General features: G+C 44.8%; 1 protein-coding gene across 7 annotated transcripts; it reads right to left on the bottom strand.

The window, feature by feature from the left end:
- Positions 1–538: 538 nt before the first annotated feature.
- Positions 539–27,662, bottom strand: LOC144302996 (uncharacterized). Of its 7 annotated transcripts, XR_013370049.1 has the most exons (5): positions 27,437–27,662; positions 26,802–26,923; positions 9,303–9,397; positions 5,620–5,755; positions 539–4,297 (listed from the first exon to the last, which is right to left on the bottom strand). XR_013370049.1 is itself a non-coding variant. In XM_077880592.1 (3 exons), the coding sequence occupies exons 1-3, from the start codon at positions 27,497–27,499 to the stop codon at positions 23,343–23,345; spliced, it is 309 nt and encodes a 102-aa protein (XP_077736718.1). In that variant the 5' UTR covers positions 27,500–27,662; the 3' UTR covers positions 18,182–23,342. The 7 variants fall into 7 exon arrangements, 1 of the variants encoding a protein (XP_077736718.1); XR_013370047.1 differs by having other exon boundaries at positions 26,802–27,662; XR_013370048.1 differs by lacking the exon at positions 9,303–9,397 and having other exon boundaries at positions 27,231–27,662.
- Between the last annotated feature and the right edge of the window lie 56 nt (positions 27,663–27,718).

Raw genomic sequence — 27,718 nt, 5'->3', positions numbered from 1 at the left:
CCTATCTATATCAAAACTTATCTCTCCTGTGCACCTGTCCCCAGACACTTCTCTCTGAGAGCAGGGAATTGTAAACACCAGAGAATTTTCCTCAGGAATGCCAGTGGGCTTTTTATACTGATAACCTCCCCCTTGTAGTGTCTGTGCATTTTGATGGGAGATACCTGGATAGCTAATGTCTTGATCCAAAGAAACAAGTCCAGAGGTAGGCCTTCTTCTGTGGTGGGAGTTAAAAATCAGCAAATGTCAGAATGAGAAGTCTTGGAGATCTTCCAGGGCAGCTCCCTCAGTTGACAGGTGAGGAACCAAGGTTCAGAGAATTTATTTGCCCAAGGTCACATGGCATCCTGGGGGCAAGACTCAGAGCACCACCCCACTCCCGTGCTTCTATTTCAATCTTTCACTTCATCATTCAGCCAACAAATTCTGTTTTTTTTTTAAGTTGGCATATTTTTATTTTTATGTATTTATTTTTTTAAATATATTTTTTATTTATTCATGAGAGACCAGAGAGAGAGAGAGAGAGAGAGAGAGAGAGAGAGAGAGGGAGAGAGGGAGAGAGGCAGAGACATAGGCAGAAGGAGAAGCAGACTCCCTGACAGGATCCTGGTGCAGTACTCGATCCCAGGACCCCAAGATCACAACCTGAGCCAAAGGCAGATGCTCAACCACTGAGCCACCCAGGCGTCCTGCCAACAACACATCTTTATTGAGCATTGGCTATTGCATGCCAGGCACTAACCGGGCAGTGGGGTCATAAATAAGATGAGACTCTTGTCCCAAATCATCCCCTGTCAAGTGGGGGAAGACAGCTGGGTGGGAAAGGAAACTACAGTACGTATGGTGGAGTCAGTGACTGCACAGAAGTACTGTGTACAGCTTGGCCCCATGGAGGCGGGGAGAAGCTCTGAGGGGCTGTGGAGAACTTCCCAGAGCAGTTTTCTGACTGTGTCCAGGGCTTCTCCCCACGACTCTCACCGAAGGGAGAGCCCCAGACTGTCTTATGGACAGTGGATTTTTAACTCCCTTCCATCCCCATCCTCATCTTTCACCACAAACACTATACTGTCAGCCTCAGTTACCTATTCACAGTCACCTTGGGCGCAGGGGCATCCCAGGCCAATAACTTCACTGTAGCCGGCAGTATTCGTGGTTTACCCAACACCAACACTTCTTGCTGTCCTTTGCTAACAAGATGATTTCCTGCAATGGTGATGTGTCCTGTCTCAAGCAGTGGCTCACAAATTTCTCAACACATAATAATTCTTTTCCCCAGTCTCTCAGCTTCCCTTGTATCTGACAGTGGCCATATGATCTGGCTGTGACCCAAAAAGAAGTCTAGAGAGGATGGAGGTGGTAAAAACACACAGTTGGCCTGGCCCTTTTTGCCTTGCTTCCTAACTTAGAGAGAGATGTGACATCTGGATCTGGGCAGCCTCTTGTGACCATGAAGTGAAAGCAGGAGATAAAAGCCGATATGCTAAGGGAAAGCAGAATGGAAAGGCAGGAAGAATCTGGCTGTGTGCATCATTGCACAGTTTGTCCTGGGAGGGAGAACAGTTCTAAGGAAAAGCAGCCATCTTGGGAAAGCTGATGAATGTGCCATTCCAAGGGGGACCATATTATCACATCTCATGATCATCAATCAGCTCCCCAAAATTCTAACCTTACTATGGATGCCAGGAAGCTGAAGGTGAATGAAGAACTGATCTTTGAGTTTCACCAGTCATTTGTTCTCAAGAATGTGAATCACAAATGGATTTGTACTAATATTTTTAGAGTGGCTTCCTATAATTTTCATTGACTACTTTGTATGTTGACTCTTCACCCTATTAACAGTTTTGTTGGATTTAAGAAAAATGTAAAGAGGGGCGCCTGGGTGGCTCAGTAGGTTAAGTGTCTGCCTTCAGCTCCAGTCATGATCTCAGGGTCCTGGGATGGAGCTCCCAGGCTCCCTACTCAACTCAGTATCTGCTTCTCCCTCTCCCACTGCCCCTCCCCCGCCAACTAGTGCTCTCACACCTTCTCTCTAAAATAAATAAATAAAATCTTTTAAAAAAAGAAAAATGTAAAGAGCATAACTTTCTGTTTTATTTTTGCTCAGGAGAGGTGAAATAAAAGAAAATGGATGGTTTCATTAAAAAAGGAAAAAAAAAAAATTGTCTAACCAACCTGGCACTGCTACCCCAAGACTTCTCATTATGTGAAGAAGAAGAAAAAACAAGCCCTGTCTTGTTTAAGCCACTATTTGTCAGGCTTCCTGTTACTTGCAGCAGAATTCATTCCTAACAGAGACATCATCCTGTCCTCTCTGTTAATCAGTCAGGGTCCTTAGCAGAAACCAGTGACACACTGTAAGTGAGATTTCATGGAGGGATAATGTACAAGGGCAGGGACAGGCTTAAAGGGGACCAATAAAAGATGGTGAAGTACTCAGGGACTAGCAAAAGTGGGAAGCTGCTATCCCTTCTTCTTCTTCTTCTTCTTCTTTTAAGATTTTATTTATTTATTCATGAGAAACATAGAGAGAGGCAGAGACACAGGCAGAGGGAGAAGCAGGCTCCCCACAGGGAGCTCAGTGCAGGATCCTGGGATCAGGACCTGAGCCAAAGGCAGAAGCTCGACCACTGAGCCACACAGATGTCCCTGTTACACCTGCTTCTGATGGGATAAAGGATTGGAGTTGTCCCTGGAACCCATCGAGAATTACACCACTGAAAGAGCCTGACCAGACATGAGGCTGAAGATAAAGGGACTGACACCACTGATGAAAAAATCTTCCAACGTATCTCTCTCTTTCCATCTTGTGACCCCCTACCTAGGGCCTCCCAATAGCCAAACCAACTGGAAGTCAGAGACCATGAGCACAAGTTGATGTAGTCCCTCTAGGACTCCCAGAAAAGAGGAGAGAGAGAATGAGATGGGACAAGGGGGCTATAGGTAGCACACCGTCCAATGCAGATTTGTTTGGTTGGTTTTTTTTCAAGATTTTATTTTTTCAAGATTCATTTATTTATTTTGGTGGAGAGAGAGAGAGAGAGAGAGAAAGAAAGCAGGGGGAGAGGCAGTGGGAGAGGGAAAGCAGACTTCCCGTTGAGGGCAGAGCCCCACCACATGGCTCAATCCCATCACCCTGAGATCATAACCTGAGCTGAAAGCAAGAATCAGACACTTAACTGACTGAGTCACCCAGGCACCCCAAGATTTCATTTTCAAGCAATCTCTACACCCAGTGTGGGGTGCAAACTCACAACCCAGAAATCAAAAGTCACATACTCTACTGACTGAGCCAGCCAGGCAACCTTCCAATGAACGTTTTTAATTTACTTCCTTGTTGTGGAATCCGCTATTGAAAACAAAGAGTTTGCCAGAGGTAGCCCTGATACAGCCTTGTTCTCCTGACCACCCACACTGATAATGAGAGGTACATTAAGTCACCAGGTATCCCTTATTTGACTTGGCTGCCAGGAAGTTAGATGTGAAATGTTGCATGCAGCTACAGTAATTTATTCAATGCACCTTTTCTGGAAACTCTGTCACCCCATTTTTATTTTATGCCTCTTATTTTCTTATCCTTGCTTGCTTGCTCCCATCATTTATTTATCATTTACGATAAGTTGTCTCAAATCATTTGGGGAAATAAGTGGAGTGTGAACAGGAGTCTTAACATACTTGTAACAATCAGGATTAGGTTTGGTTGTGGTGGGCAGATATTCAAAATAAGCATGGTTTGAACAGGATAGAGGCTACCGCTTTCTTAAGTGACTGCTTAAGGGTAGGCATGGTGGCTCTGCTCCACAAAGTTCTCAGGAGCACAGTCCTCGGGGTGCTTGCCTGCTCGGGCCTCTTGTTAATTACTTGCCAGGAGCTAAATGAAGGGCTTTTCAGCTGAGCAGAGGCACCATCCCCAGGCCTCACCCCCTTAGCTAACCCCTAAACCCTTTAGCTCTGGCTCCATCACACCTGCTGTGGAGATGTCCCTCCCTGAAGCCCAGGAACCTTCTGGATGCCTGGGCCCTAGGAACATTTGGAGCTTGGATGGAGTTTGCCTCCTACCTTGGGGAGCAGCGTGTGATAATGGAGAAAGGGAAGAGAGAGTTGAATCAGGGTCATGAGAGGGAGGAGGGAGTTGAATCAGCCGTCATGGAAGGAGGAAAATATGACTCCTTCAGAGGCAAAGGCCCAGATTGAGCCCCATGGGAAGACAAGTCTGGCATGTAATTCCTTGGAATGTGACATCCTCAGTGGACTATTGGTGAATTATGCTGGAGCCAGTCCCCACGTATAAGAAGTCAACCTGCAATGACATAAGTAGTTAATGGATAGTGTGATTGTAGTTATAATTATCATTAATTAATTACCTTGGCTTGGTATAGTGTCCTGGCTCCTTGGTTCTCCACTATACAGCCCCTGCTGTCTCTTGGCCCACCCAGGAGGGAAAAGTCTAATTCCATGTGCAACTATCCAGGACATCAGTGCCCAGTCCCAAGCCCTGCTCCTCCCCAGCAAGGGGCTTTGTCTGCTTCAGGACAGCTCTGGCTGGAACTCAGTGTTGTCTTCCACCTTGGATCAGCTCAAGAGTGCTTCCTGGCCCTCTCTCTACCCTTCTGTCTGGAGGCCAGGTTGAGCCTTCCAGGCTCCCCACAGGGTCTCAAGCCCAGACCCCTACTCTTTCTGGTGCTGGGTACTAGAAGTGTGTCCAGAACAATCAGGATGGAGCAGGGGCAGAGAAGGAAGGCTCCAAGGGGCCAGGGCAGGGGCTCAGGAACCCCACCCTTCAGCCTTTGCTGTCAGAGACTAGGAGCTATACCAGGTGACCACAGAAATTACTGTCTAAAACAGTAGTAGTGATGGGTACTTTTAATAATTTTGCCTGCATAGCAGTTATATATTATGTGCTGAGGCTGTCCTACACAAATCGGGCACATGCCTTCCTAACTGGGGGTGGTGCCAACCGGACCTCCCCCCACAAACACACTGGCCACCCATCCTGTGTGTTAACAGTCAAGGTTAATTGCCACTGTTCTCAGCAACCAAGTAGTGGGCCTTCCTGCTTGTTCTGCCTCTAGAGGCTAAATCACCAAGCATCTGCCTCTAGAGGCTAAATCACCAAGCAATCCTGCAACTGTCCCCTGATAACAGCTCCAAGGTGGACAACCCAGACCTCCACACCCCTGACCCTCCACCTCAGGTAGAGGACAGGCCTCTTTTCTCTTCATTCTTCATGCTTTGTTGCAGGGTCCAGGGAGGATTCTCTGGGACCTGTGGAGCCATCCTCATAGAGGGAGTCTCAGCTCCAGGGAAAGGGAAGAAGTGTGGGCTATTTCAGAAAGTATGTGTCCTCATTGTGAGTTTGGTGTTAAAGGGGAGGTATTGGGTCTGAGGAAGGAACTTACAGCCCTAAAATCCCATGATTCAGTGATGGTTCCTGCCCTGCACAGATACTGAGTGATTAGCCTGATGTCAGACTTAGCCTTGCATCACCATAGTGGGGGTTAGACTTAAGGTTGTACCAAAATCTGCACCCCTCAAAGCAGGCCCAATTTCAAAGAAGCAAGCACGGCTCTGTGCTTAGAAATGACAGAAATTCAAGACTAACCCAGAATGAGTTATACTCACACTGGCTCCCTGTCCTCTCTGCTTGCATTTCCTTTTACAGGAAGGGTCCATATCTGGGTCCTCATACACCTTCTCCTGACATACTTCTCACTGATTTCCTGGAAGCTTCTTGCAGCGGATCCTGGGCCGTCTTTATCTATGGGAAAACATACACATGGCCATGACACCATGGTGCTGTCTTCCCCTCCAGCAATTTCCATCAGAATGGGCATATTCACCTGGGTCAACAGCATATTCACCAACACCATATTCATCTGGGTCATAGAGAAGTTGGTATCATTCATACTCCTCTGAGTTTCTGTCTACCCCAGCTATCTATCTTGCCAAATGCCCTTAGACATTAAATCTGCCTAGTAGCTTGAGGTTTAATATCTATCATAATCTTGCACTTTTTTTGGTTGAAATCAATGAAATCATTTCTCTGCTGTCTTCTCAGCTGTGCCTCTCTTATGGCACTTCTCCCATTCTCTCTAATGCTATATTGTCTGGATTTTAAGTAAAATGAGGGCAGGAGCCTTGTCTTTTTCATCTTTGAATCCTCTACAGCCTTGCTAATCAGAGTGTGGTTTGTATTGTAATATGAAGTCCAGGCAATTCATTAAGGTTTGAGCAGCACTGTTCTAGGCACCCAGCACAGCACTCTTTAAATGTTGGCTTGGGCCAGGACGTGGGCATGTGTATGGATGGATGGTTGGAGACAATGCACTTTTTTTTTTTTTTTTTTTTTTATTTATGATAGTCACAGAGAGAGAGAAAGGGGCGCAGAGACATAGGCAGAGGGAGAAGCAGGCTCCATGCACCGGGAGCCCGATGTGGGATTTGATCCCAGGTCTCCAGGATCGCGCTCTGGGCCAAAGGCAGGCGCTAAACCACTGCGCCACCCAGGGATCCCAACAATGCACTTTTGAATGACATGTTTTGTGGGTTTGTTTTGCCATCCCAGTTAAGCCATAAGCTCTTCAGGGTAGGGACTATGTGGATTTCACCCATTTCTCCCAGCTCAACTGAAGCCATTGTCCAAGAAGGACAGGCCCTGGCATGTTGCCTTGGGAACCTGTTTGGATCTGGTCGCTTTGTCTTTTGCCTCTAATAGATGCCAGCAGAGGAGGAGAGAGATGGAGGGCCAATAGCCCCCAGAGGTAGGGGACCTCAATTACATGGTAATAATTTATAAAGATGGCAGCCCTTCTCCTCTTTTCTAGCCTCCATCCATTATCTACCTTCTCCTTGTTTACTCTTTAGTTCTCCTGGCTGCATGGTCAAGTCCTCAGTGACACCTGAACTCTTCATTACATATTCCACACTAGTTGTGGCTTTCTAGTAAGTAGAAAGGGCCATGATAAAGCATCTGGCACCTGTTTTTGCTACTGCTCTTGACCAGCTGCAGTGTTTGGACAACACCTTCCAGAGGTCTCAGGCCTCAAACTCAAGCCAGGGAAGAGTAAGCACACTCAGATCTGGCATGTAAGGATAGATAACAGCCCTGAGACCATGAAATAGGAAAGTAGGAGCTTCTCTTGAGAAGTGGTACAAAATAAAATATGATAGTCAGGGGAGGACCCCTACAAAAGTGATGTTTGAGTAAAGACAACGTTGTGAGGAAATAAGCCATGTGTATAGTAGAAGGGAAAATGATTCCAGTGGTAGGGAGAAATAAAGTACAAAGGTTCTTAGCGTGTCCAGATATTAGGGACCCAGCATATGGATAATCTTGATGAATGTTCCATGTATACTTGAAAAGAATCTATCATGAGACCCCTGGGTGGCTCAGCGGTTAAGTGTCTGCCTTGAGCTCAGGTCATGATCCTGAGGTCCTGGGATCCAGTCCCACATTGGGCTCCCTGCATGGAACCTGCTTCTCCCTCTGCCTGTGTCTCTGCCTCTCTCTCTCTCTCTCTCTCTCTGTCTCTCATGAATAAATAAATAAAATATTTTTTTAAAAAAAGAATCTATCTTCTAAAGCTACTGGTACAGTGATCAATAAATGTCAGATTAGGTTGGTTGATAGTATTGTTCAAATTTTCTACATCCTTACTGAACTTTTGTCTATTGGTTCTACTGAGTGTTAAAATCTACTATAATTAAGGATTGTTTATTTGTCCCTTTAGTTCTGTCAACTTTTGCTTCCTGTGTTTCGAGGCTCTATTATTAGGTGCATGTACATTTAGGATAGTTATTTCTTTTGATGAATTGATCCTTTTATCTTTTTTAAGATTTATATTATTTTAAAGATTTTTAAAAGATTCATTCACTTGGGAGAGAGAGAGAGAGAAAGTGAGTGAAAGCATGAGTAAGGGGCGGGGGCAAAGGGAGAGGAAGAAGCAGGCTCCCCACTGAGTAGGAAGTCTGGATGTGATGCCAAAGTTGGGCTAAATCCCAGGGCCCTGGGATCATGACCCAAGCCAAAAGCAGGCGTTTAACTAACTGAGCCACCCAGGTGCCCCTATATATTTATTTTTGAGAGAGAGAAAGCGTGCCTGCACACAAAGGAGCAGAGAGGGGCAGAGAGAGTCTTAAGCAGACTCAGTACTGCGCCACCTAGGCACTCTGATTCTTTCATGTTTCTGAAATCTTTCTGAAATCTTCCTCCTTACCTTTGGGAATGTTCCTTGTCCTAAAGTCTATTTTGGGGCTGCCTGGGTGGCTCAATATGTTAAGCGTCTGCCTTTGGCTCAGGTGGTGATCTCTGGGTCGGAGATCAAGCCCTTCATCATGCTCCCTGCTCAACAGGAAGTCTGCTTCTCCTTCTTCCTCTCCCTTCCCGTTTGTGCATGCACACTTTATCTCTCTGTCTCTCTCTCCCTCTTTCAAATAAATAATAAATAAAATCTTTTTAAAAATAAAGTTTATTTTGTTTGATATTAATACAATGAGCTTAGTCTGATTACTGTTTGTGTAAAATCTCTTTTTACATCCTTTTACTGTCATGGCCTTTACTTCATTCACTATTTAAAGTACATTTCTTTTTTTTTTTATTTATTTATTTTTTATTTATGATAGTCACAGAGAGATAGAGAGAGAGAGGCAGAGACACAGGCAGAGGGAGAAGCAGGCTCCATGCACCGGGAACCCGATGTGGGATTCGATCCCGGGTCTCCGGGATTGTGCCCTGGGCCAAAGGCAGGCGCCAAACCGCTGCGCCACCCAGGGATCCCTTAAAGTACATTTCTTATAAACAAACTAGTTACATCTTACTTTGTAGACTAGTTTGACAAGTTCTGCCTTAGCATGCTTAGTCCATTTTTAATTAATGCAATTATTGATATGGTTAGGCTCGTGTCTCTCATTTTGCTCTTAATTTTTATTAGTCCATATGTTCATTGTTTCTTTGGTCCTCCCTTTATGCTTTCTTCTGGATTGATTACTTCACAGTATCCCATTTTGTTGCCTCTTTCACTTTGTAGCTAGATGTCTGTTTTATCTTTAATGATTGCTGTAGGGATTACAATGAGCATCTTTAACTTCATATAGTCTACTTTGGATCTACATTATATCATTTTACAAATAATGTGAGAGACTTAGAACATTCTACCTCCAATCACCCTTTCCCATCCTTTGGCTATGATTATCATCTACTTTAGCTGTGTGTATTAAAAAAATCTCATAATACATGATTATTACTTATATTTAAATAGTCAATTGTCTTACATAAATTAAGAAAATAATTGTTTCTATTTACCCACATGTTTGCCAGTGGTGCTCTTCATTCCTTCTGGTAGATCTTACTTTCCAATTGACAGTCATTTGTCTTCAGTCTGAAGTACTTCCTTTAGTATTTCTTGAAATACAGGTTAGAGGAATAGCAAGGAGATTGATTTGGGTGGAGCAGAGTGAAGGAGAGGAGGAGATACAATCCAGAGATGATCAGGAGTCAATTATTCTCACTCTCATAGGCCACAACAAACTTTGGCTTTTACTTTGAGTGAGATGAGAAACGATTGGATGGTCTTTTTTTTAAAAAATATTTTATTTATTCAACAGAGAGAGCGAGAGAAAAAGAGAGAGAGGGGCAGAGGGAGAAGCAGGCTCCAAGCAGAGAGCCAGACGTGGGACTCCATCCAGGGTCTCCAGGATCACGCCCCGGGCCGAAGGCGGCGCTAAACCGCTGCGCCACCAGGGCTGCCCTGATTGGATGGTCTTGAGCAGGGGAATGACACCATCTGGTATGGGTGATAACAGCAGCTCTGGCTGCTGGGACGAGAATAGACTCTAACGGGCAAGAGAGGCGATAGGGAGGCCAGTTGTAGCACTAATCCAGGCAAGGATAATGCTAACTTGGGGTAGCAGTGATGTAGTGGAAGTGTCAAAATTTGGATACATTTTGAAGGCACATCCAATGGGGTTTACTGACAGATTGGTTGTGAAATGTGAGAAAAAGAGGAATTGAGGATGACCCCAAGGTGTCTTTGCCTGAGAGATCAGAAGGATGGAGTTTCTGGTTGCGGTGGGAAGACTGAGGAGGAGCAGGTTTGTGGGAAGTACCCTTTAGCCATCCAAATAGAAATGCTGAGTAGGCCTTTGGTCTGCAGTTCAGGGAAGGGAAATGGCTAGGCTTATACTTTTTTTTTTTAAATAAGTCAGTGAGTAAATGTGATTCTTTTAAATATAAGTCAGTGAGTAAACAAAAGTAAATCTTTGTTTCAGCATATTAATAGCCAATTTTTATTGAGTGCTTACTCTGCCAGTCATTGGACTTTATTCTTATATTCTTGCTCATTCAATCCTCACAACAACCCTTACAGTTAGGTTCTATTATTAACATCCACAAAAGGGAGGTGTATTAGTCTGCTAGGTCTGCTATACAAAATGCCACAGACTGAGTGGCTCACACTCTTAGAGGTTGGAAGTCAAAGATCAGTGTCAGTCAGGCAACTAACTGGCTGTCAAACAGTTTGGTTCCCCCTGAGGCCTTTCTCTTTGGCTTGCAGATGGCTTTTTCTTTGCACACATGCATCCCCAGTGTCTTCTGTATGCCTTAATCCCCTCTTTTTTATGGGATACCAGTCAGATGGGATCAGAAACTACCCATATGACCTCATTTTGATTTAACTACCTCTTTCCACATACAGTCATATTCTTTTTTTAAAAAAAGATTTTATTTATTTATTCATGAGAGGTACACAGACAGAGGCAGAAACGTAAGCAGAAGGAGAAGCAGGACCCCCATGGAGAGCCCGATGTGGGACTCCATCCTAGGACCTCAGGATCACGCTCTGAGCTGAAGGCAGACGCTTAACTACTGAGCCACCCAGGTGTCCCCATACACTCATATTCTGAGGTGCTGGGAGTTAGGACCTCAAAGCAGAAATTTTGGGGTGGAAACAATTCAGTTCATAACAGGAGGAATAGAGAGATTGGGCAATGTTTACAAGGTCACACAGCTGCTAAATGGTAAAACTAGGATTCAAATTCAGCAGGTCTGAGTCATAGCCTACTTTCTCAACATAGTCTAAATAATCTCCTGAGCAATGCTATTCATACCTTGGTATGGTTTATTCTTCACCCGTAATAGCATACTATACATGTTCCCAATTCCTTATCTGAATCCTTGGATCCAGATAATATGGGTCACATACCATGTATTTTGCTACCACTTCCAGCAGGGTCTGGGCCAGCACTCCATAAATAAATACTAATTTGGCAGAAATATATAGTAATAATCACCCTAAATGAGATAGAAATCATGAATAACTTCAAATCATTTTAATAGCTTTGATGCCAAATATGTTATACATGTGGTATTTTTTTGCTTTTATGTTTTGTTCTTAGGTTTTTGTTTTGTTTTTTTTTTAATTTTTTTAAAATTTTTATTTATTTATGATAGTCACACAGAGAGAGAGAGAGAGAGAGAGAGGCAGAGACATAGGCAGAGGGAGAAGCAGGCTCCATGCACCGGGAGCGCGACGTGGGATTCGATCCCGGGTCTCCAGGATCGCGCCCTGGGCCAAAGGCAGGCGCCAAACCGCGGCGCCACCCAGGGATCCCTGTTCTTAGGTTTTTGTTTTGTTTTGTTTTTGTTTTTCCTTTTTTAGGTTTTGGAGCTTTGGGATTTCAGATAAGAGATTATACACCTCTAATTCTCTTAATTGCACCTGTAACTGTCCTCTTTAGTAGGTTTTATTGTACTTAATCACTTAGGAAATACACTCCACTGAAGCAGTTTTTCCCATGATGGTCAGCTGAAAATGTGCTGTGTGAAATGCCTAGCAAGAGTGGAGAATGAAGGGCAATAAAAGAGATTGGGTCCATGGCTTTGGTCACAGGAGGAAAAACCTCTTGGTCCTTAGGGAGAGGTTGTGGCTGAATGCTCTGCCAGAGAAGCGTGAGCACCTCCTGTAGGAGGGGCCACAAACCCTTTCTCCAATCAATAGCTGATCTTAACAGGGCCTTCTTCTTACTCCAAAAGAATTCTAACTGGGGACATGCAGGCCTCAGGGCAAGCTGTGGGAACCCAGAGGTATATGAACCCTTTCCAAACCACTCCATATTGGCAGCTGTCATCTTGGCCCAAGTGTGGACAATCGTGTGAAGAGAGAAGGCGACTATAGCAATGCCATGTGGGTGGTGCTGGCCTGAGGATCACACAGGATCTATAGACCTTGCCCATAGGGTTTTGCCCTTGGGAGACCAGGTAACCCAAGGGTTTAATGGCACTGAGCTCCTTGAAAGTAGAATTTGGTACCAGAGTTCAGGGCAGCCTAGATTTGCTTGTAACCCAAGGGAAGAACAGCCCAGCTGTGGATACTGCCCTACATGCTGTCCCCTCCCACTTCTTCCAGGCACTGCCCAGCTTCTGGAGGCAGAGTTCTAAGTGTTAGCCTATTAGATGCAGAGAGCCAGTGGAAATCCAAACTTCAGAACATACTTTCTGACTTTTTCCAGGAGCCAGACTGGTCAGCAATGCCCAGAGAAGAAAGGGCTCTGCAGCTCTGGGAAAACAGTGGGGAGCTTCAATGATGTGCTGTAAAGGCCCATGTCATGGATCAAAGCCAGATTCCCCCACACTCCCAAATCTATGCTTCTGCCTGCCTCCCTGGTGATTTCCTTACAAGGCTCCATGCTGCTGGCATGCCCCTGCATGTCTGTCCCACTCTAGCTGCTGTGCAGATATTCTTGGGTGGTGGGCATGCCTATAGGGTGCCCCCTCTTTCCACACTGGGGAGCTCCCTGCAGCCAGAGACTCCTGTGGGACTCAGGCCTGCCTTAACTCAGTGCTTTCAGGAGGGAGTCACTGAGCCATGGCTTCCCCTGGATCTGAAGGGAGAAGCAGGAAGGGCAGTTAGATCTGGATCTGGAGGGGGTGGAAAGGGAAAAGTTGGGAAGGTCAAGGGATCAAGGGAGGATGCTAGGTCTCTGTTGCACCGGGATTCTGGTCCTCCGCAGAGCAGTAGCTGCTTCTGGCCAGCAGCATGGCTGTCCTGTGTTCATGTCACCTGTTTCCCACAGGCCAGTTTTTAATCCTGGGGTTGATTGTAATTACCACCGAGCACTGTAATTAATTCATTGTGCATGTTTACTTCTAAGTGTATGCAAATGTATGGAAATACATGAAACATATGAGACTATCCCAAGAGTCCTGGTTTAATTTTTGTTCAGATTTCTGGGCTGGGAATGTAGGGATCATGTGGATATTTATGTGGGCTGGGGGCATTTAAGAGATGGAACCATTTCTTTTTTTTTAAGAAAACAGTTTATTTTTCCCTCTACTTCCTTTTCTTCTTTCTTTTAGAAATTCAACCCTAGACTCTGTTAGAGAATGGAGAAATGTGAACCTGAATCTAAAAATGAAAGCCCAGAAGAAAGCCTAACCGCTCATGGGAATGGGAACAGCCTGCGAGGCACTGTCCTCCCTGTGAAGAAATAGGATCACAAGACTGTCGTATTATTTTTTACATTAACGATTATAGAATTAAAATAAACTTTCTGTTCTGTTATTTGAAGTTCTAAGTTATGTACTGGGAATGTAGATTATAATTGAAAGTGGGTTAAGCCACAAGTTTGCTACAGCCTCAGCTAGGGAATTTTCAGAGAAATATTTAACATGTAAATCTTATTCTGTTCTTAATTAGCAATAGCTCTAAAAGACACAGATACTGAGTCACTGGGACCCTGGTGGTTCTGGGGGGTCACAGAGGAGACTCGGACAGCTGACCGATCACACCCCTGCCACTCCTTCCCTTTTCTGGGAAAGGGAAGGGAAACAAACATTTCCTGAGCATCTATGTGGTTGGCAACATGCTAAGAATTTGCATGTTTGTCATCTTGTTTAATCTCCATTTTTTATAAACAGATGAAGAAACTCGAACTCTAATAAGTTAACTAATTTACAAGGGGCACAGCAGGATTTCTCTAAGGATTCCAAACCTCACCCTTCTTTCACTACTACCTACTTCCCTAAAATAGCCTATAGCAGAGGAAGCTTCTGCTTTCCCAGCAAGCCCAACTGAAGAGCCTGGTGGATCTTCACTCTAATTGCAGCCTAGGTTAGAGGTGAAAATCTACTACTTCCAGAGGCCTCATTTTGTACAGCCACTTATATAGGATGGCACATGGGTCCTAGGTTACCCTGGCTTCCATTTTACTTCCATGCTTTGCTAAACTCTACACCAAGTTCTCTTTCTGCCTGAGAAATCGTCCTGGACTTTGAAGGCACTAAAGATATGCCAGAGTGTAGAGCAGAGTGTAGCCAGCATATATGTGATGGACAGGCTGCATTTGGGAACTGTCTGGATCAGGCTCCAGGGTGCATGATTGCAGTTGACCAAGATCTTCTTTGTTTCATGAATAAGTAGAAGATTTGGGTGACATGAGACCCCCCGTGTGTTCAATTTATTAATTTTAAAGTATGAATCTTCTCTGCTTATTAATGCAAAGCTCTACCTAGAGATAAAGTACGAAACCTCAGATGTACATTTGAATAACCTGAGGATCTTTAAAAAATTCTAAGCCACCCTGAGGCACTCAGGTGGCTCAGTCAGTGAAGTACTCGACTCTTGATTTTGGCTCAGGTCATGATCTCAGAGTTGTGAGATTGAGTCCCACATTGGGCTCCACCCTGGGCATTAAGCTTTTCCATGAAAATTTCTCTCTCTCCCTCTGTCCTCTCCACCCCTTGCTTGTACAATCTCTCTCTCTCTCTCTCTCTCTCTCCCTCCAAAAAAACCCCCCAAAAACAAAAACAACAATGAAGGCCTGTATCGCATCCCTCAAGATTCTAATCTGTCTTGAGTGGAGTGTGGACATCAGAATCTTTTTTAAGCTCCCTAGGTAATTTTAATGTGCAGCTAATATTTAGAATCACTGCATCCAGGGATCCCTGGGTGGCTCAGCGGTTAAGTGCCTGCCTTCGGCCCAGGGCATGATCCTGGGGTCTCAGGATCGAGTCCCACATCAGGTTCCCTGCATGGAACCTGCTTCTCCCTCTGCCTGTGTCTCTGCTTCTATCTCTCTCTCTGTATCTCTCATAAATAAATTAAAAAATAAAAAATAGAATCACTGCATCCAAATTACCTGGAGGGTTTATGAAAACACAGATTGCTGAGCCCCACTCTAAGTTTCTAACTCGGTAGATCATCAGGGAGATCAAGAATTTGCATTTCAAACAAGTTCCAGGTAATGCTGGACCAGGGACCATACTTTGAAAACCACTGTTTGAGACACTCCTAAAGCAAAGGGAACCATTAATAATAACTACTACCATTTATCAAGTACTTACTCTATGTCAGGAGTTTTGGTGTCAAGCATTTATATATTATAGTTTCATTTATTCCTATAGTAATCATATTCTGTATGATACGATTTTTAGGCAAATTATATGCTATTTTTATAATGCTACAGTTATTTTGTATGTGCTAGATTTGAATCCCCAACTAGAATCTGCACGTTCTGAAAATTTGATCAATGTCTTTTTCATTCTTCTTCTGGACTTTATTTCCCTATCCTATGGTTGTCACACAGCTAAACACATAGTAATCTGTGTTGATTTGTTGAGCATCTACTTACTATGTTCTAAAGAACTCTACTAGGTGATTTGTACAGTGTATCACAATTTTTACTCCCCAGTGACCACAAAGAGAGGGTACTATAATTATTTCCACCTAACAGGTGATATAACTAAGTTCAGAGAAGTTAATATACTATTCCCAAATCACCAGCAGATGCCAATGCTGGTATTTGAATCCCTATTCGTCTGGCTGTGTAGCCCTGTTCTTATCCTGTTATTCTGGCTTCTTAACTGAGCCATAGATGTCTGGCCATCTAATTAAATCCCCAAGAAGTCCTGGATCCTTTTTCAATGCCCCCTGGGTGTAAGTGGAGTAGAGAAGTGTTTGGGGGGGGGGTGTCTTGATGACTTGGGGATACTGGCTAGAATGGAGGGGAAAGACCTCTTGGCCTCCACAGATTTTATTTCCCCAAATCACAATACCTAGCACATAGTTGATGCACAACAAATATTTATTTTATTTTATTTCTTATTTAAGAATAATTTATTTTACTACTTCATATGTGAACAGCACCAGTTGCCTGTACCTTATAGTACTTTGCTATATACTGTTTGCATTAATGTCATCTATTCCTACTTCTGTGTTAATTGTACCTCCTAACTACAATTCAAAGATCAAGACTACCAGACAACAAAAGATCAGCAAACTGTTATCAGCAACACATAACAGATTATACATGAAGTGGAATTTGTCCCAAGATTGCAAGGTTGGTTCAGCATATAAAATCAATTAATAGAATAATACCCATTAGCAATAAAATAAAGGACAAAATCACATAATCATCTCCATAGAGATCCCCCCCCCCCAAAAAAAAGCACTTGACAAAATCCAACATGTTTTCATGATAAAAACACTCAATAATCTAGGAATAGGAAGGAACTTCCCCAACCTGATAGAGGACATCTACAAAAACCCTATGGCTAATGCCATACTTAATAGTGAAAGACTGAAAGCTTTTTCCTTGGGATCAGGGATAAGATAAGGAGCTCATGTTTGTCACCTCTATGCAACATTGTACTGGATGTTCATTATACAAGGAAGTTAGGCCAAAAAAAGAATTAAGAGGTATACAGATTAGAAAGGAAGAAGTAAGACTTCATCTCTTTGTCAGATGACCTGATTTTGTATGTAGAAAAGCCTAATGAATCCTGAAAAATAAAGGGGGGGGGAGGGAAACTCCTACGAGATTAATAAATGAATGCAGCAAAAGAGTAGAATACAAGATCAATGTACAAAAATTAATTGTATTTCAATATACAAGTAATGAACAATTTAAAAATAAAATATTTATGTTTGCAGTAGCACCAAAAAGAATAAAGCACTTAGGAAGAAATTTTGACAGTTATGCAAGATGTCAAACTGTAGGACATTATTAAAAGAGGTTAAAGAAGATAATGCATGGGGATACCTGAGTGGCTCAGTTGGTTAAGCGTCTGCCTTAGGTCATGATCTCAGGGTCCTGGGATCAAGCTCCGCAATGGGCTTTCTTCTCATCGGGGAGCCTGCTTCTCCCTCTCCCTCTGCCTGCCACTGTGCCTAGTGTGCTCTCTCTCTCTGTCTCTCTCTCTTTCTCTCGTTCTCTCTATCAAATAAATAAATAAAATCTTTTTTTTTTAAAAAAAAAGGAAAATAATACATGGAAAGACATCCCATATTCATGAACTGAAAGATTTAATTTTGCTAAGATGGTAATACTCCCTAATTGATTTATAGATTCGATATAATCCAAATTAAAGCCTCAGCTGGCGCTTTTTTTTTTTTTTTTTTTCACAAATTGGCAGAGAGATCCTTAAATTCACATGGAAATGCAAGGAACCAAGATTATCTAAATGATCTTGAAAAATAAGAATAAACTTGGAGGAGTCACACTTCCCAATTTCAAAAGTTACTGTACAGCTACAATAATCGAGACAGTGTGGTACTGGTATAAAGGATAGACATATAGATGAAAGAAATATAATTGAGAGCCTGGAAATAAACCCTCAAACATATGATCAATTGATTTTCGACAAGTCTGCCAAGACTATCCAATGAGGGGAAAGAATGGTCTTTTCAATAAAGAGGCCTAGGACCACTGGATATTCACACACAAAAGAACAAATTTGAACTCTTTCTTTATACCATATGCAAAAATTAGCTAAAAATGAAGCCTAAATATAAGAGATAAAACTATAAAATTCTCAGAAGAAAACATATGAGTGAATCTTTGTGACCTTGAGTTATGTAATGCTTTCTTATATATGATACTAAAAGCATAAATGACATAAAAGGAATAGACAGGGGCATCTGGGTGGCTCAGTCAGTTAAGTGTCTGCCTTTGGCTCGGGTCATGATCCTGAGGTCCTGGGATGGAGCCCCTCTTTGGGCTCCCTCGAGCCTGCTTCTCCCTCTCCCTCTGCTATTCCTGCTTGTGCTCGCTCTGTCAAATAAATACATAAAATCTTAAAAAAAAAAAAAAAAGAATAGACAAATTTAACCACATCAAAATTTAAAAACTTTTGTGCTGCAAATGGTATCATCAAGATAACAAATAAAAAGACAACTAATAGAATAGAAAGTATTTGCAAATCATGTATTTTGAGGGATGCCTGGGTGGCTCAGCATTTGGGTGTCTGCCTTTGGCTCAGAGCCTGATCCCAGATTCCCTGAATCGGGTCCCACATCGGATTTCTTGCATGGATCCTGCTTCTCCCTCTGCCTGTGTCTCTGCCTCTCTTTCTGTGTCTCTCATGAATAAATAAATAAAATCTTTTTTAAAAATCATGTATTTTGATAATGGACTGTATCCAATATATATAAAGAATTCTTACAACTCAACAATAAAAAGACATATAACCTAATTGCAAAGTGAGCAAAGGATTTGAATAGACATTTCTCCAAAGAAGATATACAAATGACCAATAAGCCATGAAAATATACCTAACAGCATTTGTCATTAGGTAAATACAGATCAAACACACAATGATTTTTTAAAAGATTAAACACAGAGTTACCATTTGACCCAGCAATTCCACAACTAGGGGTGTACTCAAAAGCACGGGAAACAGGTGTTAAAAAAAAAAAACTTCTACACCGATGTTTGTGGCAGCACTATTCACAATAGCCCCCAAATGGAAACAACCCCAATGTCCATCAACCAATGGACAGATAAACAAAAGGTGATATATCCATACAATGGAACACTGTTCACCCATAAAAAGGAATGCAGTACTAATACACTCTACTACATGGATGAATCTGGAAAACATTAAATGAAAGGAGTCAGTTACAAAAGAAAATATAGTATATGATTCATAGCATGTAAATGAAATGGCCAGAATAGGCAAATCTATAGAGATAGAAAGTGGATTGGTGGTTACTTGGACTGGGGAGGGCTTGGGGGGAAATGGAGAGTGACTGCTAAAGGATATAGGATTTCTTTTTAGGGTGCTAAAGATGCTCTAAAATGTTGTCGATGGTTACAAAACTCTGGAAATATTTTACAAACTCTTAGTTTGTACACTTTAAATGGGTGCATTTTAAATTGGTTAGCATAATTATATGGCAGGCAGTAGTAACGGTAGGCAGGAAATGTGTCTTATACCTCATGGCTTCCTTAATACTCCTATTATGGTTTGGGGCACATAGGTATGTGCTCAATGAATACTAATGTAAAGTAAATCGTTTCTTTTCAGAGAAGAAGTAATCATGATTTCAGTTAAACTTATTGGGGCATGTGGAAATAGGAAGAAATCCCCATTGCCAAAGAACCCAAAGAGTTCAAATGAAACAACATCCCCCAAACGTAATGCTAAATTATTTTTTAGAAATCACATCTCAAAGATAATGGCCCACACTCTTTTTTTCAGTACCAAAGAAATGGAATACAGAAGGTCTCTGCCTTCAAGGAATATTTGGCTGATAAACATTTAAACAAAAACTTCCTTCCCACAGACAAGGAAACTGGTAGACTACAGACTGCTTTTCAGAGAACTACATTCTAAACCCAAAGCCACATCAAGATTCTTTTTTTCCCTCCCCTCTGAGAGTTTACCTAGTCCAAAGGCACAGTGAAGTTCATAATCTATGACCCTGTCTCAGAGCTGATAGAAGCTGGGGAAATAGTTTCTCACTGAGGTTAATAAGAATTATGTCATGGCTTATACAGAAGTCTGTTTCATGAAAGGGGTTAGGATTGAAAAATTGATTATATTCTAAAGCATCAGGGAATTTTTTATTTTTTTCTCCAGCTGTGAAGTCCAGGATTGATCCTAATATTTAGTTTCTCCATCAAGACTTTACATAGCCTCAGATAATGCTTAGGAGTCTATGAAACCTGGAATAGGCTCCATAACCTGGTCTGCTTTCGGGGGAGAGCTCAGTCAGGGTTGAGGTCCTCCATTTCTTAGAGGTTTATTACATCTAGAGCAGGTTTAGTGATCCTGAAGCCTCAGAAGAGAGACTGACTGACTGACCCTATCATTACCCAGTTTCACGTTGCAGTTTGACATATTTTTTTAAACAAAGTAAACCAGTATTGGTGATTTAAGGCCGGGCTGGTCCCAAAAGAACAACTTGATATTTATCTAAACCATTGTTTCAGGTGCCCTAACCCCTGCCAAGGAGTTAAGTCAGGTTAGTGGTACAAAGAGCATCTGAGAGCTGGAGAGACCTACATAGAGGTCACTGATTTAGCATATGCTCTCTCTCTCTCTCTCCCTCTCTGTCTCTGGGTGAAGAGACAGTGACAACCCCATTCACAGAGCCATTTAAAACGTCACTCAAGGCAGCCCGGGTGGCTCAGCGGTTTAGCGCCGCCTTCAGCCCAGGGCATGATCCTGGAGACCCAGGATCGAGTCCCACGTCGGGCTCCCTGCGTGGAACCTGCTTCTCCCTCTGCCTGTGTCTGTGCTTCTCTCTCTCTCTCTCTCTCTCTCTCTCTCTCTCTGTCTCTCCCCCTCTGTGTGTGTGTGTCTCATGAAGAAATAAATAAAATCTTTAAAAAAAAAAAAAAAAACGTCACTCAGACTCCAACAAACCGTTTTCAAATGGGGACGATAACATGAAAGGAAGCAGCCTCTCTACACAGGGTGACTTCTAAGACGTTGAACATTTTATGAGTCCCTCTTTCGAGCTGATGGTTGTTGCTTTGGATCAGAGAGGCCAGACAGAGGTGGCAAATGCAGGAGGAAACCAGGGTAGGAAGAGAGATTAAGGAAATTAAGGAGACAGTGCTACACGGGGGAGAGGGAGAAGGAAGTTGGCCGAGAAGGACAGGAAGTCCAGGATCTGCAGGAGCAGAACTACAGGGGTGAAGATCTATCCTCAGTTCCAGAAGATTTCATGGTGACGTAGGAAGGGAAGCAAAGCCAAGTGCAACGTGGCTGCCAATCTACTGGGCTTGAGACACCACAACAGACATCCTGCAGTGTTGGCAGGCTCTGAGGCATCCTGGCCCAGACTTGCAAGTATCCATCCTCAAAAAGCAGGTGCGGGGTGATGGCGGCTGCCTGGGACCTGTCTCCTGCACCCAAGAGGACTTATTCTCTGTGCCCACGGTTTCCCTGACTGGTTGATCTTCTCTGGCTGGCAAAGCTCCCTCAGCCTGACCCACCCTCCCGCCTCTGGCAGCCTTCAGGAAAGAGACTCGGGGCTCCCGTTGGTCCTGTACAAATCCCACCCAAGCAGCAGACCACAGTCCCTTATCCAGGCACGCACGTCAGCCTGGACCCACAGGGGCCAGGGAGGGGTAAAGATAAGGCAGCGTGCTCAGCGTAGGCAAGGATAGAAGCAGGAACCGAAAATGTGACCCAGGGCTGATGCCGGGCTGCTGGACCGCTTCCTGCGGGTGATGCAATCGCTTCTGCCGCAGGTGGTGGTGGTGGTGGGAGTGGTAGCAACTGAGAGAGGCTGGAATTTACCTCGCTAGGCTGCCTCAGACTTGGCCTTCCTGTTCTGGGGGCACAGGGGACAGTGTGTTATTGATGGGGGAAGGGGAGTGAATTCTGTCCATGGGGGAGGGACTGGGTGTGCCTTTAAGGCAGTAGATGTAGGGGATGTGAGCCCTGGCTTTTACGTCACATGCAGATCGGCCTCAAATCATGGCCCTGTTGCTATTTGCCTCTTTGGAGAAGTGACCTTGGTTTCCTTGAGTCTAAAATGGCCCCAATGGTGATAGCTCCCTCTTGGGGTTGGTGAGGATTAAATGAGCTGCCTTTTGTCTCGGTTCTAGCATTCAATAGGCGCTTGACATAGGTGGGAGTTGTTTTGATTATAACCCAGGGACCTTTGGCAGAATTGGGATAAGAGGCTGGCGCTGTCCCCCAAAGTCTTAAGGTCTGCCACGCCAGCCTGGTTGCCCAAGGAGTGCCACCTCTGAATCTGTCGGGACGAGGACATAAATATGGTGGAAGGGCACCTGTTGATGGCAGAGCTGGGAATTGAACCCAGATCTCCTGATGTCTTTCTACTTGACCTGATGATGGATAATAAGCCTTGGGAACAGGGGAGAATTGGGGCTTCAGACATTTGCAGGATATCCCTGTGCGAGGAAAGGCAGGACTGCTTTGGGGGAGGCTCAGCCTCCCTAGGAAATGTGTTTACCCTTAGCTTGTTTAGTTTCAGCTCTCCCTGACAAGCCTTCCCCCTGTCCCCAGTGGCTTTCTTCTTTTTTTAAGGATTCTATTGATTTGACAGGAGAGAGAGAGAACAAGCAGAGGGAGTGGCAGGCAGTGGGAGAGGGAGAAGCAGATTCCATGCTGAGCAGGGAGCTTGATATGTGGCTCGAACCCAGGACCCTGGGATCATGACCTGAGCCAAAGGCAGACGCTTAACTGACTGAGCCACCCAGGTGCCCCTGTCCCCAGTTTCTCTTTGAGATGTGCATATGAGAGTTCGTGTTTGGGGGAAAATGGTGTGGATATGCTCAAGGATCCCCCAGGGATATCTGTACTTCCAGCCTTTGGCATGCGGCCTAGCACTCTGCAGACGCTTAGTTAATGTTTGATGAACTCACACCTGGGAGATTAAGCCCCTCCATCATTGCCAGATAGTGACCCTCTCCCATGCCAGGACAGTAGGCACTCAGAGGTTGGCTGGGAAATAGATGATCCAACTCATCTTCTTGGTCCTGATCCTCTTGAGCACCAGATTCAAAACCTGGGAGGGGGACACCTGGGTGGCTCAGCGGTTAAGCGTGTCTGTCTTTGGCTCAGGGCATGTTCGTGGACTACCCGGATCAAGTCCTGCATTGGGTTCCCTGCATGGAGCCTGCTTCTCCCTCTGCCTGTGTCTCTGCCCCCTTCTCTGTGTGTGTGTGTGTCTCTCGTGAATAAATATATAAAACCTTAAAAAACAAAACAAAAAAACACCTGGGAAGATCCAGACCCATAAAGGACTGCTCCCCAGCTCTTCCAGGAGGCAGGTTTCCCCGATAGCAATCGATCATCTCTAGCCTCAGTTGAACGTATCTGAGGTTTCCCTGAAATTCCCAAGGAGAAGTATGCACTGATGTACACTATACCTTTGCCCAGGAAAATGGCTGTGTCCTGGGTGAAGTAGAGTAAAAGGAGAGTATTTTGATTGGATTTCTCCATTCCTTGGCAGGATTAAGGCTACTTCTTTTCTGTGGGCTGGGAATGTTGGGCCCTTGGCTGGGGAGGGGGCGGGGGAGAGGGGAGCTGAGGACACTGCCCTGAGGGCCATGCTTATTATTTTCCTATAAATGTGTCTCCAGAGAGGTCATTCCATCAGGTCCCAAGCCAGGAGGAGGGTGGTCTGAGGGTTCCAAAGACTTGGCAGCATCACCTTTGTCTTCTTGGAGGAGGCTCCACTGGTGAGAAGAGACTCAGTAAGGCCAGCCACCCTAAGTGACAAACACAATGTGGAGAGGACATTTATGGAAATCCTCTACTGTAGGGTCTTTTTTCCCCTCTCCTCAACATGAAACTATTCATATTTTTAAAATTTGGAAGTGTATATTTATTCATTCACTGAAAACTGAAACTGAATGTGTGCTGAATATCATAAGTCATAGGATCCTGGACTTCACCTTGTCTTTTAGGTTCCACTGGGCTTTCGCATGGCAGTCTCACTCTGCATTTTCCTTTCCACCCAGGTCTGGGGCTCCAAATGTTTTCTCTTTAGCACCTGCTTTTTCTATTTGCATCCCACTGAACCAGTGACTGGCAAGCAATGAGCTCATTGACTGGGAAATCAAGTCTCTCTACTTGCTTACCCAATTAGCAGAAACCAATCTGTCTATTTGAGTATATTCTCTCTCTCTCTCTCTCTCTCTCTCTCTCTCTCACACACACACACACACACACACACACTGCAACTCAGAAGAAAGCGACTATTCCTTTGCAGACAGATGGAATGATGCTCTAGGAGATAAATTCATTCCGTTAGAGCAATACTAGCAAGGGAAGGACGCTCAAATCTTCCAGGTTCCTGGTCTTTCTTAGGGACATGATCCTTCCTGGAGGGAGTTAAGAGGCAAGGGGGTCGAGCATTATGGACTCCTCCACCAAGACCCCCACCCTACCCATAAATCAATTTCCAATCTAACCCCTCCCTGGGGGTTGAGTTACAAACCTCAGCAACCCCAGGGCAGCCTGCCTGGTAATTCCTATTATTCAGCTGTCAGCTGGTTTTTTTTTTTTTTAAACCCTCCCTTCCCAGTGATCCAGTTACCAGAGTTTTAGAGCCCATTCCTTGTCTCAGAGAGAAATCCTATAGCCAGGTGAAACAATGGAGAGGGCCGCTGCCTGCTTTCTATAGGGAGCTGGGTTTTCTCTTCTGTTGAAAGCAGCCTCCTTTTAACTATTTGCATCCCTTCCAGATTGTTAGGAGGGTCTGACTCCATATCAGGCCTCCATGCTGGTGCCTTTCAGAGCAACTATGCCTTTCTCTGGGGACCTTCCTTCTAGAGCCATCATAAGGAGAAAACAAACTGGTACAGAGGTGGGAAGAGAAAGAGAGAGAGAGGAAATTCTCCAAAATAGATAGCTGTGGCTGGCGGTAACCAAGGCATTACTGTGGTCAGGGGTTCAGAGCCTCAGATCTCCAGCCAAGCAGGTCCTGACACTGCTGAGTCTGCCCTGCACTGGCAGGGAAGGAACGGTATAGAGGGAGGAGTCTGCTTTGACAGTGATGAGAGGTGGGGAGTGAGGCTCCTGACCTCCCTGACCCCTTTATCCCTGACAATCTTTTCTGGTCTCTGCAGCTCAGAAGGCTGGGCCCCTGCTGCTTGACCTTAGGGGCTGAGAGCACAGGAGGCCAAGCCACTGGGTGTCCTTCAGAACCAGTCTGAGAGAGGGGCTGGGAAGGCCTGGGAGAGAGGTCTTAGAAGAGATGACACTAGATGGTGTGACCCTCCTCCCATCTTGCAAACTACCCAGATCCACTTAGGTGATCCCTTTTGCTCTCAGCCCTACTCCCCTACATTGGTTATTTTTAACTTCTTATAGGGCCATAGGCCCTTTTGGGAAACTGTTGTAAGCTATGGAACCACCCCTCAAAATGTTTGTGTGAGCCCACATATACAATTTAGCCAATTTCAGGGGTTCATAGACCCTACAGCTAAGGACACCCTGGTGAGTCTGGCAAGTACATGGATCCCAGATAAAAATCCTGCTCTACCATCTTCCTTGCCTTGTGGCCCCAAATCTGCTGTGATGAAGCAGACAGAGCAGTAGCAGCTTGGAGCAAGGGTTGGGGAGTGGAGTAGGTGAAGAGATAAGGGGAATTAGTATGACCTCTTCCTCTCAGGGCCTATGATGCCTGAGAAGACAGGTTCAGAGCTGCTGAGTCCTTCAGTTCCATTCCTGATCCTAAGTAATACACATGGTCATTACTGGCCAGCTTGAGACATTGGCCCAGGTGGAAAGCCATTAAGAAGAGAAGGATAGAAGGAAGGAGGGGAAAGAGGTCTGTGCGTGGTGAATGTGGCAAGGGCTCCCCAGTGCCCTGCATGGAAGCTGGGCTTGGTTTCCTAATTTACCCACATGTGGCATGAATGCTAGGTCACCCTGACCAGGTGACACTCCCTCTTAGCCAAGCCTCCTGGTAAAGTAATATACCTCCTTTTGGCTCCAGCACCTCTTTCTGAACATCCGTCAACTCCTGGAGGATTGGGCTGCTGGCCAACCTTGACCCTCATCTTTTTTCCCTTTTCTCTTTTCTCTGGACTTTGGAGATAGTGTTTTCCTGCTCTAGCAACCACAGCCCTCAATATGCCTGGTTGGCTCTCTTTCAGGTATGCTTTGAGGGAGCTCAGGGAAGAATGGGTAGGAAAAAGGTACAAGGAGACTTCAGGCTCCTCTGGGCTAAGCATTCCAGCGCCACTAAACTTAAATCTGCCTGAGTTTACAACCAGAGAGAGCAACTTGGTGGTCAGAGGACTGTCCATCCCGACTATCCCTGGGGTCAGGCCCATCATCGACCACCCAGTCTATTGCAGTGACTGGCTCTCTCTCACTGATTTTGGCTTCTTTTATCTTTCTTAAAATGCAGCCTTAGTTAAGTTACTCTCCTTCCTCCTCTTCTTCTTCTTCTTTTTCTTCTTCTTCTTCTTCTTCTTCTTCTCTTTTTCTTTTTTTAAGGATTTTATTTATTCATGAGAGACACACAGAGGCAGAGATATAGGCAGAGGGAGAAGCAGTCTCCCTGCGGGGAACTCGATGCAGGACTCGAACCCAAGAGCCTGGGATCGCGACCTGAGCCAAAGGCAGACACTCAACCACTGAACCACCCAGGTGTTCCTCTTCCTTCTTTTTTTTTTTTTTTTTAAGATTTTATTTATGTATTGATGAGAGACACATAGAGAGAGGCAGAGACATAGGCAGAGGGAGAAGCAGGCTCCCTGCGAGGAGCCTGATGGGGAACTGGATCCCAAGATCCTGGGATGATTACCTGAGCTGAAGGCAGATGCTCAACCACTGAGTCACACAGGTGCCCCCAAGTCACTCATCTTCTATAAAAAAATCTTTGGTGGCTCCCTTTTGCCTCCAGTACAGATTCTCCAGCCTAGCATTGCATGGACACCTATGTACTCTGACCTGAATCTATCTGTCCATGACCACCCTTTCCCAAATCCTGGGATGCAACCAATGACCCCTCCTTCAGCCTTCTCTGCTCCCAGGACAGATTCTCCAATTCAGCATTTTATTCTGCTGCCGTGGGCTTAGGGTACTTTACCTGGTTTTCCTTATCGAAAAATCTCCCCATTCTTCAAGGCGCAACTCAAAAGCCATCTTCCTGAAGCTTTCCCCAGTGTTTTGTGTCCTGAATTTTTCTGCAGCTTCCAGCAGTCCTTGTCCCTAAAAATTAACACATTTCATGTCACATTCCATAATTTTCGAATCTTCCTCTCCTGAATAAACTGTAAGCTCCCTGAGGACAGGCACAGGGTTTTGGCTCCTAATCCAGTATTTGGCACAATGCAGGTATTCAATGAATGTTTGTGAAGTGGCCTGGGGACTTCCTTATGGATAGCAGGAGATCCACAGGACACATAATCTTCTTGGCAGCACAAACCCCATCTCTGGATGCTGCCATAAACAGGATGTGTGTCAACTGCTCAAGCAGCCCCTGCATTCTCGATCTCCCCTCTCCTCGGCTACATACTTATTTTGTAGGTGTCCACGCCCCCTCAAGAAGAGGACCTGAGGGTCCCTCTGGATGTGTTAGATCTGAATGTCACTCAGTAGTAACAGTGCCAGACGCAGGTGTCCGCATGCTTCCCGAAGATTCGCGCCTGGAGTTTCTTTCCGCCGGGCTAGGCAGGCGGGAGGGCGCTTTGCCACCAGGCCGGGGTCCACGAGGACACGCACCTTGCCCTCGACGGACGGCGCCCGCTGCGTCCTCCTCTTCTCCCTTTCTGGACGCTCCGTCATTATTCAGACCATTCCCGAGAAAGAGAAGACAAAGTCATTTTGGCGCCCCCTCTCTCCCTTCTAATGGAGAGGACCAGGGCCTTTCCGGTCCTTCCCGGGCTTGCGCTCGGGATCGCAATCTGCGCCGACTACGGCTCTCCGATTGCGTTTCTGACGGGAGCCGGAATTTCGCTCGGCCCCTTGCAGTGTTTCCAAGGGAAGGTTGGTACATTCGTGACG

Source organism: Canis aureus, chromosome 32 (assembly GCF_053574225.1).
Source record: "Canis aureus isolate CA01 chromosome 32, VMU_Caureus_v.1.0, whole genome shotgun sequence".
In the NCBI taxonomy this organism is placed as follows: domain Eukaryota; kingdom Metazoa; phylum Chordata; class Mammalia; order Carnivora; family Canidae; genus Canis; species Canis aureus.
Note: the sequence above shows the minus strand (reverse complement) of the source record. Positions and strands in the feature narration are given on the sequence as shown.